The sequence below is a fragment of the Chelonus insularis genome, unplaced genomic scaffold (genome assembly GCF_013357705.1).
Source record: "Chelonus insularis isolate UGA/USDA-ARS -01 unplaced genomic scaffold, ASM1335770v1 contig_131_pilon, whole genome shotgun sequence".
Lineage (NCBI taxonomy): Eukaryota > Metazoa > Arthropoda > Insecta > Hymenoptera > Braconidae > Chelonus > Chelonus insularis.
The window spans coordinates 2,923,398-2,935,626 of NW_023276372.1; the positions used below are offsets into that span (position 1 = coordinate 2,923,398).

A 12,229-nucleotide genomic window follows, 5' to 3' on the forward strand; every position below is an offset into this window, starting at 1 on the left:
TAAAATTATGGGTTTTAATAAAAAGATACTAACTGGTAACTGATTTTTGTAGGTTCAACGCCATATCCGGACATGGCTGCTAGAGAGGTCATGCGAAACGTACAAGACGGATACCGACTAGAACGACCATCACACTGTCGAAGTGAACTTTTTAGGGTAATCGCTAGGTGTTGGCATGCAGATCCAGATCGTCGACCAGAGTTTCAGATGCTTAGAAGAGATCTTGCTCAACTTCTTGAAGACAATATGAATGGTCATTATGTTGATCTTGAAAGCTTTGCTTCTGAGTGTACTGATTAATATATTTCTGAATATCGAATATCAAAATAACAATTGAAATTATCCGTATGAAAAAAAGGCTCTAAATAGTATTGTTATTGTATTTATAAAAAACTTTAATTACATATTACATTTGTAAAGTTTTTCTAATTGTGATTGAATATTTATTAAATACAAGAAAATTCTGTAAAATTTGAAATAGTTTTCATCGAAAAATTCTTAACAAAAAATGATTTTGAACAAATTTAATTTACCATATTACTAATTTTCTATATATATATACATAAGATGTATTAATTATTTATTTTCAAATAGATGTGAAATCATGTGAATATCAATTTTTGATTAGTTTAAACGTATGTGGAAATTTATTTCCATTATGAGTAGAAAAATATAATTTGTAAAAAGTAGTAATTAAGAATAATATTTTTAAGATTTTTTTAGAATTAGTAATAGATAATTATTAAGTAATAATTATGCCATTTTAATATGCCCTCATTTTCTTTTTTTTTTTTAATTGAGTGGCTAATAAAGTAAAAAAAAAAGGAGAAAGGATAAGTGAGATCTATTATTATCTTGAGATAATAATATTTGACAAAACTGTAATTAATTTCTTAATCTCATTAGTACCATTATTATAGATATATTTCCCAGACTTATCCTTTCTTTTTTTATTAGGTTTTTTATCTGAACTTGTAAATAGAATTTTGCGATAAAAATCACCGAAAATCAACATCAAATCGATTAATTAAATACAAAACTGTCTAAATCATAAGATTTATATTTATGTATAAATTTGAAATCATTCTTTATTATTCTAGTCTTTTGAAGAGTTTCGGGGGAATGTTCAATAATCATGAACTTAATTTTTTAATGTAAAAATATAAAACAACACTTGTGTGATATTTTATTTAATTATTCAAAATTATCTAAATTAATCAAATTTTCAAGCAATTTTTAGAAATAATTGATAAAATCTCTGTTCTTATTAGTTTATATTTTGATAACAGTATAGTATTGATTAAGTCATTACTATAGAAAAATTTTTGTAAATTACATTTTTAAAAAATTTATATTTTTTCAAAATAATAGTTACAAAACAAATGAAAGAATAATGCTTGTACTAAGATTTATAAAAAATTAAGTTTATAAAGTGTTGTTATGAAAAAAAAAAATTGAATAAATAAATTTAAAGAAACGATTTTGATTCAATTAGTTATTGATATTTTATGAGTAAATTTATCATAGTCTAAACTGATTTTTTTTTTGTATGTTATTCTCTCAGTATGATGATTATTTATTTTACAACTCTAACTTTATATCCGTGGATTAATTACATAGTTTGAAGATCAAGGTTGGCACGAGTGCATTTCTCAATTCATCGTCAATAATCTCTGTTCAAGTTCATGAGGATTGTGATCTTTCACCTTGAACGTATGCGCTAATTAATGTAATTAAGGATGCAGTTGATGATATGCTAAGCTCCTGGATCAGTGCTTATATTTTATGTCAGCCAATTTAATTGACAAAGTAAACAACTTGTAAGAGGACCCAAGTACTTGATGGCATATGTAGTAGTTTAATCTCAATGTCTAGAAATAGAAAAAAAAAATTAATTAACAAATTATTAATTAGATTTTTATTTATTTAATTAGATATGAAAGTTGAAAAAGCCGTTAGGCATACATTAATTAATAAATGATACAAAATGTTTTGTGTGAATAAAAAGTAAAAAATAACGGTAAGTTGTAATTCTTGAAACAATCTAATATTGTTTAAACTTATTTCTGATAATTTCATGTAGAATCATTTTCAACGTTAATGTTTTCAATTAGAAACGAATATAATATAATTAAATTATTATAATGATAAAGATAAAACTTATGATGGAGTGTACAGTTAAGTATTATAACTAAGGAAAGATTCAGAATAGTGACTAAATGTTGATGACCGACTTCCTCTTGTTCAAAAGACTTAGCTTTCTCATAATTAATATGATATGATAAAGTAAAGAGTACAAAAAAGCGATGAAGTATCTCCAATGATGCAGACAATTTTCTTCCATCTAAGAATTCTATTTATATCCTTACTAATTCTTTCACTCTCCTTTCTCTTACTTTTGTACCAACGTCATCACATTTATTCATTATAAAATATTTTGTAAACTATTTATGATAAAACATTTCCTACCTATACTTTAATGTTGTTGATTTCTCTTTCTTTCTTTCTTTCTCTCTTTTTCTCCTTATTATCATAATTACAATCTTCACTCTATCATTTTCCCACTCCTTTACTACCGTATGTCCAATGATTTTTGACCTACAAAAAAAGACTAAAAAGTATTGGTATGAGAACTTGAAGTAGTAAAACTAACAAGCAGTGAGAGAAAAGATCGTACTCGCTCGTGAAACTGTTTGCGAAGATGCACACTCGCAATTTGCTCAAGATCTGCCTTGTGCACACGTGAATTACGTACTTACAACTCAGTTTACTTACTGAATTTTATAAAAAAATTTAATATAAAAATTATTTATGTACTTATAAAAAGAATTATCAACTAAATAATTGAGGTTGTTGAAAGTTTTTATTATTAAGTGGCAGAAATAATATTTCATATATCTTTAGTTGATACAAAAGTGTACAATGAAAGGAATTCAAGTTTTACGGTTATTACTTTTACTGGTAAGTTTAAACAAATAAACTCATTAACTAAATTTTGTTTTTTTCTTTTTCTATAAAGCAAAAAATATCAGTTGAATAACGAAAAATACCATAAAATATTAATTTTACATAAATTATTGTTTACTGTATGATTTGAAATTTCATCGATTCAATTCATATCTTTTCTAAGTGGAATTATTAAATTTAGTAAGTTTATAGAAATTTTAAATATGAATCTATATATGATTATCACATTCATTAAAAAAATAAGTACATTTTTTTATTAATAAATAAAATTAATTTCATAAAAATAAAAATCATGAATATGCTTTTCATTTAAATTTATTCTTATTTTCCTAAATACTAAATGTTATAACAACGAAAGTTATACCCTTATAATTTGTTGATTACACTGAGTTAATTGCTTTAATTTATTATTTTGTCAATAAAGGAATAAATGAAAAATTATAATTAAATTGTTTTCTCTACAGGGAATACTACTTTTCACTACAACGACTCAAGCAGAAAGTGAAGAAAATCTTAATGACTTTAAAAATAATAAGGCAAAGAATGATCAGCATTCTACCAGTGAAAAAATATCCACATCGTTAATTGTTAAAGATAATATCACAAACAATCAAACTTTTGTTTCTAAAGTTGAAGTATCTGTAAGTGTACAATAATAATCATTAGTTCACAACCAATTAAAAAAAAATACTGTTTAAAAGAATTATTCTCTTTGATAGACCTATATAAATATAGAAATTTTATATATAGGGAAATAAATGATAAATATTATTTCAGGTTTCTTCATCATCATCATCATCATCATCATCATCATCACCATTTTATAAAGGCAATAATAACACCAATATGAATGGGATGAAAAAACACACAGTAGATTTGGAAACTGATAAAGACTTAGAAAATGAAAAGGATACAAATGAGAGCGATGAATCGCCTGAGGCTCTTCCAGAGGTACTTGAAATTTAATTGAAAAAAAAAAAAAAATACAGTTAAAACTGTTGAAAAGAATTTGTAGACAAATACAGACTTTCGAATGGAAATTCGATGAGTAATGAAAATATGTATAATATTTTTGATTGTAAATTTGTTTTATAGTTGATGATTGCCTACTTTTAATGTTGATTAATTAAAAATTTCACACTTTTATTTGTAAATTGCATAAACAATTTTTTTACTAAGTATTATAGACACTATTAGTTGAGTGTATAATATTATTCAATTCTTTTCAATATAATCGAATTTCGTATGAGAAAGGAGTAAGAATATGATCTAGACTATAATTAGTGCATGACTAGAGAAAATCAAGTTGAGTCATGTATATATATATCAGTGTCAAAAACTACTATTATTATATTTTTTATTAATAATTCTTAATAATTATAATAATTGAATGAAATCAATGACGGGCTATTCTTCAGGCAATGGCATTAAGGGGTTTGAGGCCAACAAGTCGTAGACGTCCGTTATATCGTCCTCCACCACTAAGAAAAATTCCACTAAATAACAATCGAAGAAATGTTTATCCAGGTAAAGAATACTTAAATATTTTAATACATTTATGGTGTACGAAAATTATCAATTTTACATATTTTATATACATTAATTATGCATAGTAAGTTAAAAAATAGGATTGTATAAGTGTTGGATTTATTTACAATATGCGTTACGTTACATTTATAGTTGAAGTTCCTTTACGATCCAAAAGACCAATACGAAAGCCTATTGATAATAAACGTGAACCAACGGAACAAGAATGTACTTTCTTCGGTAAAACAGTATGTTTAAAAACTCTTAATTATCCTCAGTAAGTATGCAGTATTTTCGATGGATCTATTTATTCGAGTACTTTTTATAAAAATAATGGTTATTACTTATATTAACAACAGAGAAGCTATTCTTAGAAGTATTAGAGGTAATAGAGATATGATGGTTCATCTTCTTAAAGATTATAATAACCAAAAGGATGATAAAAATGATAACATTGAAGCCGATGTTTTTCCTTTAGAAAATCGATATGACAATCGATACGATAATAATGAAATTAAAAGGTAAATGAAACTCGTATTTTTATAAATAACATTATTAGATCACCAAATTTCAAGTTACCATTAGTTAATGTTAAGTCAAGCTTTCTAATTTGGCCAACTAAAAATAAAATAATTGAAGAAAAAACTCAATGATAATGTCTCTGAGACAATATATGTATAATTAACAAATTAAAACAGTTTTGGTGAATATTGAAAAATTAATATAGGTTTATTTCTTTATTACATTATTTCTTCTATCATTTTACTTTTCTTTTTTAATCATAGAAAATCTGATTATACATTGTCGTACGACAACACAGAAGAAGGTTTCACTTGTCCATCACAAGTAATGTATGCTCGTCCTCAATTGGCCAGAGCGGCTTCCGGCATTTGGAAGTATATCATCAATACTGGAGAACATACCCAAACATTGAGACTTGAGAAATGCTCGTAAGTAATAGAAGAAAAGTTGAAATAAAATTTAAAAATTAATTTTTTTAAAATTAATATTTTTTTAGGAAAGCAAAGGCAAGCTGCTCTTTCATATCAGATAATTATCGATCATCCTGCGTTCAAGTATATAATTATCATCGGCTACTAACATGGGATAAAGATATTGGCCTTCATATAGATATTTTCAAAATTCCATCTTGTTGTAGCTGTCATGTTCATGGATATGCTGAACTTTTTCCCCCTATTCAAAAGGATCCTCCATCATTGAGTGAAGAATCTTTTCCTGGGTATGATTTTACTTCAAATAAAGATGAACGACCGTCAAGTTATTTGACAAAACATAAGCATTCTTTTAATTATGATAATAATCAGGGTATAGTGTTATTTTTAATAAACAATTAAATAATTTTTTTGAAAATTATTTACAATTAAATAGAAATAAATTAGTTCTCACAGGTAATTCTAAACCAATTATTGATGCTAGCAGCTCAAATCATCCAAGTTTTTTACTACCTTCCCGACCTAGACAAAAGAAACCTCAAGTATCGACAGCAATTCCTCGGCCATTCGATAAAATACCGCATCAGCATGCACCTAATACACGTGCACCAGGATATAAAGGACCAATAGTTAAAGGTGTTAAAAGACCACATAGACCGAATCGGCCATTTAGAAGAGATTCTAATCAGGAGGATAATGATGAAATTAAAAATTCTCATTTTAATAAATGGTAAATAAATAATAAAAAAAATTAATAATTCATATTAAAATTTAGCATTAATAAAGATCATTATTATATTTATATGTATTAATTGAAATAATTTGTTTCAGGTTTGATCAATCTGATGATTTAGAAATTGATACTTCGACGCAAGTTCACCACGAAAATTATGACGATGAAGATTATCCAGAGGGAAATAATAGACGAATTAATTATAATTATCATCCTATAATTGAATTTTTTGAACCAAAGGCATCCATGTTACAAGCTGAACCTCTCACAGCAAAATCATCATTTGTTGACTCAAATGAGAATCTAAATTCATGGAAACCCATGATTAAAACATAAAATACTTTCTTTATTTTTATTTTGTATTAGTGATTAATGATTATGTAAAAAGTATTTTGCATTAATGTTGACTAAGTTATTTGTTAAATTATTAAAATGATTAATTATTATTTATTTATTATTGTGTTGTATTTATAAATTTTTTATGATAATTTCTGTTATTATAGATACTGTTTGTACTAAAAAAATTTGAGTGTTTAATAATAAAATAGACAATTCTCAATTTTTTATCAAAAAATACGCAAAAAGAATTTTTTCACTAAATATAAGTGCAAAAAGTGACAAGTCCACGTTTCAAAATTTAGAAGTAAAAATATTTCTATTAGATAGTAAATTTTGAATTTTTGTAAGCAAACTTGAGACTTAAAAGGTGTCTTAGTAAAAAAAATTAAGTTTTGAACAGAAATATTTTTAAGTTCCCTTTCCTTCGGTTAATTAATCGAGTGTATAAAATTTCAATTTTTTTCTAAATATTAAAGTTTTTCTTAGTGTAAGATTAAATTTTACAAAAATTTAAAAATTATTGAATAGTTTAAATAATCATTTAATTTTATTTTTATGAAGGTCTATTATGATTGTACTACTTTTCACTTATAACTCTACCTCAACTTTTCAATTTTCTTAGTCCAGGAAATATAAATTAAGAATTAGTTGTCACGTGGTGAATAGTCCATAACAGCCTTTCAATCTATGATGATTAGAAACCACAAGCGATTTCGCTTTGTAACCGATTGGGTGTCCTAGTGAATAGAGACTATCATAGATCATTGTGAAACTTTCCTCAGACTAGTGTTTTTCTTAAGCTACTTAAATTGACAGTGATTTTGGATGAAATAAATGTTATTTATTTAAAAAATAATGTGTTGTATGACTTAATCGTGTTCAAATAATAAAATGCTGCGTTATTTATTGTTTTATTTCATTTTTTATTATTGTGCTATTTTTTATTCTTCATCTAAAGAGCATCATGAGGGTAAAGAGTTGAAGGATAAAAATTTAAGCCCTATAGTTCAATATTCTGAACATGATAATCCTTCTGAACCTTTTAGGAATTTAAATAGTTTCAATTCAAATTATAGAAGTAAACCATTTTTTATAAATAATGTGTCTTTGGACTTTACACCAAATCGATTATATGCACAAGTTCGTCATCGAGATATTGTAAAACGATTACCAAGAGGACATATTTCAGACGAAGTAAAAACTGATGAAGAACAAGAAAATATCAATAGATTGAGAGCCGTTGTAAAAAAACAAAAAATTAATACTTATTACACTGAAGAAGGATATGAAGATGCTGCTTATGATCATGCTGGTCACATCAGAGATGCTGATTTCGATGAAAATTTTAATATAGATGTTTCAAAGAAAATTGTTCCTCGTAAAAATGAAAATAATAAAAACTATAAGAATGTTGTTGATGATGATGATGATGATAATTTTAATGGAAGTGTAGAATTTAAAAAATTTGATGATGTTTATCCTCATTATGATTTTTTTCATACATGGGAGGAGTCTGGAAATAGTCCACAAAAATTTACAGAATCTGAAATATGGAAATTAGAGAAAGATTTAATAGAGAAAAAACGAGAATTGGCTGATAATGCAGAAACTGAAATTCCTAAAAATTCAAGATTTTCAACTGATAATTTTGAGGATAATACAAGTGATAGTGATGAATATAATATAGTTTCGAGTTCTTTAAACGATGATGATAGTAAGGAAAATGATATAAGTGATTCAAGAGAATTTGAAAAAAAATCAGAAAGTAAATTTAGAATTGTAGCAGCACCTATTGATTTATCATTAAACTTTTTTGAGGCAAATATAACAAGTACTGAAAGTAATATTCAAAATGCAACATTAAAATCGAAACCTTTATTAGATTCAATTGACGAAATAACTAGTGATTTAACGACTCCAAAAAGTCATGATCCATCTTTATCTCAAATTTATGAAACGTGGAAAAGGAAAGGAATTGAAGAAAAATATGAAGAATTATCTGAAATACGTGACGGTGAACATAACTTAATATCGAGAGAATACTCTTCTGAAGAAAAATCAGATAAGGCTTCAACTGAATTAGAAACATCTAAAAGATTAAATAAAAAATATATTTTGTTAGTAAGAAAACCAACATTGTCTTGTAACGATTCAAAATCAAAAGATTTATATTCAAAAAATAAAGAGTATTTTTGGAATGATAAAGACTTAACTGTATTACGACCACCACCATCACTTCCACCATCTCAACAACTCATGTATGCAGACTTTTTACTTCAAAATCACGACAACTCAATCGAATCAAGTGTAACACAGAAAAGTGGATCAATAGATACGAGCATTGAAGAGAATAATATTCCTCCTTCAATTTTTGTTTATCATTATTATCGACAACCGCATTATCGTCATCAACCCACTTGGAAAGATTTAAAAAATTATATTTTACCATCAATTGAAATGATCCCGCCAACTCGTACAAGTCGAAGTGAATACGCGCATTATAATACTAAAAAGAGAAACGGGAACAATAAACCACAATATAATTTCCGTCCAGAAGTCTTGAAAAATCGAATGGTGTTCCGGATGAATAACAAATCACCAGAAAAACAGCAAAAATATTTTACGGTTGGCAAGAAACCTAATTATGAGAAAGTACCGTTAAAAGGTGTGAAAAATTCTTTTAAATCCGTAAATAAGAGACAATTTATTGGTTCTCGGCGTAAACGAAATGTCAATGATTTATTAAATAAAGCACCGAAAATTGTTGAACAAGTCATTGATGAAGAAATTGACATGCGTTTTCCGAAGGACCAAAATGATAATGATAACAATGAAGAAAAACACTCATCAATCGAAGAAATAGAAAATGTAAGTGAAGAAAAGAAGAAAGTTCAAGTTGAAGTACCAGAATTCGATTCCTTTGAAGTCAATCCATCGATAAAAATAAGTAAAAATAACAAGGACAAAATTGAAAAAATAGAAAATAAATTCAATAATAAAAAGTATCCATTTTATTATAATGAAGAAGTATTGAGATCATCACCATTAAAGTATATAATAGATCCTCAACAAATACCTCACAAAACACTTGGAGGTAATGAATTTTATGAATCTCGTGATAAATATATACAGTGTGAAGAAATTGACCCTGATTTGTCAAAAGTAGTCCCTGAAAAAGAAGAACCAATGTCTAATCGAGATCATGAAATAAATTTACCACGACTTCGAGGTCTTGGTGATAAAATATTGTGTTATAAAGCTAAATATTTTGATGAAAATCCACTAGATAATCCATTATTTTATGAAAAAAAAGTAGAACCTCTTAATATACCTGAAGAATTAAATTCATTTAACTTCATTACACGTATTTCACATTTATCCATTAATCCTGAAGAAAACATTCATCGAAGAGTTTCTAAAAAACCAGAAATTATAGATATAAGACCACTAGAAAGTAGGAAAAATAAAATAATTGATCCAAATCAGTATAAGCGATATCAAGCAGAACAATCAACAGCTTGGTCTAATCATGCAAGAAAACATCGAAATGGATTAAAAACAACAACTGCTCTACCTCTCGTTCCGTATCAGAAATTAGTGTATGAAAATGTTATGGATACGATTAAAAATTTAACACATTTATATAAACAACATCCAACGATATTAAATTCACGACCATCAAAAGTTTCTTCAAGACTCAAAAAAGTAAAAAAATCTTCAAATATTTCTCAAAATACAAATCGAAAGAAAATAAACAATCACTTCATTTATATTACTACTCAAACACCAGATATATTAAATGATATATTATCCACTGATAAAGGTAATCATAGAAAGTTAAAAATTTTTCCTTACAAAACAAATAAAGTCACGTATCGAACTCGCAAAATTACAAGACCAGTTCGAGGTTTATCTAATAAAACTATCGGCTATTTCAAAACTGTTAGAGTCAATAAAAGACAAGTTGATCTTTCAGATTTAGATCTCGGAGAGTCCAAAACGATAAATCTGAGTAATAATACACTTAGAAAAAGATATAAAAAACCACAAAATAATACACAATTAGATCAAACTTCCATAGCTACAAAAAAAATTGCTTACACTATTATAGATCGTGCAAAAAATTTTGATAATCAAAAAAGTAATAGATATAGTGATTTTACAACTGATAAAAGTACATCAACAGCAAGAAATGAACCAAAATATACAACAATAAGGAGATTTGACGATGACATCTATAAAATAAAAACTTTCAATAATTCTAATAATTCGAAGAAAATCAATGAACGTTATGATGTACATGAAGAAAATCAAGATGAACAAATTTCAAATCCAATAAAAATAAAACAGAAAGAAGAAAATGATGATGTTTCAAAAAATGATTCAGATGATATTGAAAATAATAGTAACATTAAACAATTTTCAGGATCTACATTTTATGATGATGAATCTAGTAGTGATGATGATCAGCCAAGGGGTTATGATAAACAAAAACAAAGTGACGAACAAGTAGAACAGATGGAAAGACCATATGAATCTGATATTGATAGTAATTCTGATGATGAAAGTAATGTCGATGAATCTGATAATTCTGAAAATTATCATAAAGAAAAGAGTGACTTTTTTACTATATCTGATCATGAAAAAGATTTTGAAAGATACAGTTCTAGACCTCTCTCTCCTTATCAAAGTTTTGACGACCCAAAATATGCTTCCTTAGGATCACGCATAAATAAACCAGCATTTTATCATCCTCTTTTTGAATCTATTGATTCTGAAAATCACGATGAAAAGTATCGTGATGTGTCAATCAGTAAAGAGGCGCATGAAAATAAATATGGAATATCAAAATTTACATTTCCTTGGCATGAAGATGATGAAAGTATTTCTGAAGAAATAAAAAATTATAAAAAAATACGTCGCAATTATGAATTTCCTTGGGAAAGAAGAGCACGATTACGAGCCATAAGGGAAGAAATCGACAGGAGATTAGCTGAAGAGCATTATCCATTAGAGTCAGTAAGAAAATTTAAAAAAATATATCCTTGGAAATCATCGTTCAATCATAGATCTAACAAATTTGGAAGCAATTTTTGGATGGATGATGATAATTTTAATAGTCATGTTATGAATTCAAAATTATATCCAATTAAACAGAATCATTCAAAAGAAAGAAATCTAAAGGCATCGAATGAAGAAAAAGAGGTTTTCGTAGAACCTAGAAAAGAAGAACAAGAAAATTCAACTGATAGAATGACAACAGTAACAACTACGATATTACAAATACCCGCAACTTCTGCAAAATTTTTAGCTGACGAAAATAGATCTACTACCCCAACCGTTTTACTTACAACTTCTAAAGAAGTATTTAAATTAAAACCGCAAAGTAGAAGGCGTGGAAACATTCAAAATACAGGAGTTTTAACAAATGATCAATCGAAATTAGAATCGAAAATTGTAACATCGTCGATGCCAAAACTTTTAATAAAAAAAACACTCAGAAAGCGTAAACTGCCAGACAGAAATAATAATAATCGAAGATTTAGAATGATTTCAACATCAACTACAATAAAGCCAATTTATAAAAAATTATCGAATTATTCAATAGATGGTGAGTCTACAAAACCTACAAAACGAAAAATTGAACATAGATCAAAGGTGTCGAAAGAGAAAATTATTACAAAAACTATTTTTCCATCAACGGAGCCAA

At 26.7% G+C, this 12,229-nt stretch overlaps 2 protein-coding genes across 2 annotated transcripts in view; both read left to right on the plus strand.

Annotated features, from left to right (window-relative positions):
* Positions 1 to 514, plus strand: part of LOC118073348 (serine-rich adhesin for platelets-like) — a 42,317-nt gene extending 41,803 nt beyond the window's left edge. Inside the window, exon 7 of the mRNA XM_035093807.1 lies at positions 53 to 514. Within this exon, the coding sequence (XP_034949698.1) occupies positions 53 to 300 (248 nt within the window). The 3' untranslated portion in view covers positions 301 to 514. The remainder of the gene's footprint in view (positions 1 to 52) is intronic.
* A 2,324-nt stretch (positions 515 to 2,838) lies between these two features.
* On the plus strand, positions 2,839 to 6,537 carry NT1 (Neurotrophin 1). The gene is made up of 10 exons (XM_035092625.1): positions 2,839 to 2,961; positions 3,432 to 3,608; positions 3,745 to 3,918; positions 4,386 to 4,494; positions 4,648 to 4,771; positions 4,854 to 5,015; positions 5,280 to 5,444; positions 5,513 to 5,820; positions 5,904 to 6,177; positions 6,279 to 6,537. Exons 1-10 carry the CDS (start codon positions 2,923 to 2,925, stop codon positions 6,514 to 6,516), a joined length of 1,770 nt encoding a protein of 589 aa, XP_034948516.1. The 5' UTR covers positions 2,839 to 2,922; the 3' UTR covers positions 6,517 to 6,537.
* Positions 6,538 to 12,229: the final 5,692 nt, after the last annotated feature.

Excerpts from the sequence above, each read along its gene's own strand:
- NT1 (XM_035092625.1), top strand. The coding sequence starts at position 2,923 with ATGAAAGGAATTCAAGTTTTACGGTTATTACTTTTACTG. Across the intron at positions 3,609-3,744 it reads TTTCTAAAGTTGAAGTATCT|GTTTCTTCATCATCATCATC; the intron begins GTAAGTGTACAA and ends ATATTATTTCAG. Across the intron at positions 5,821-5,903 it reads TAATTATGATAATAATCAGG|GTAATTCTAAACCAATTATT; the intron begins GTATAGTGTTAT and ends TAGTTCTCACAG.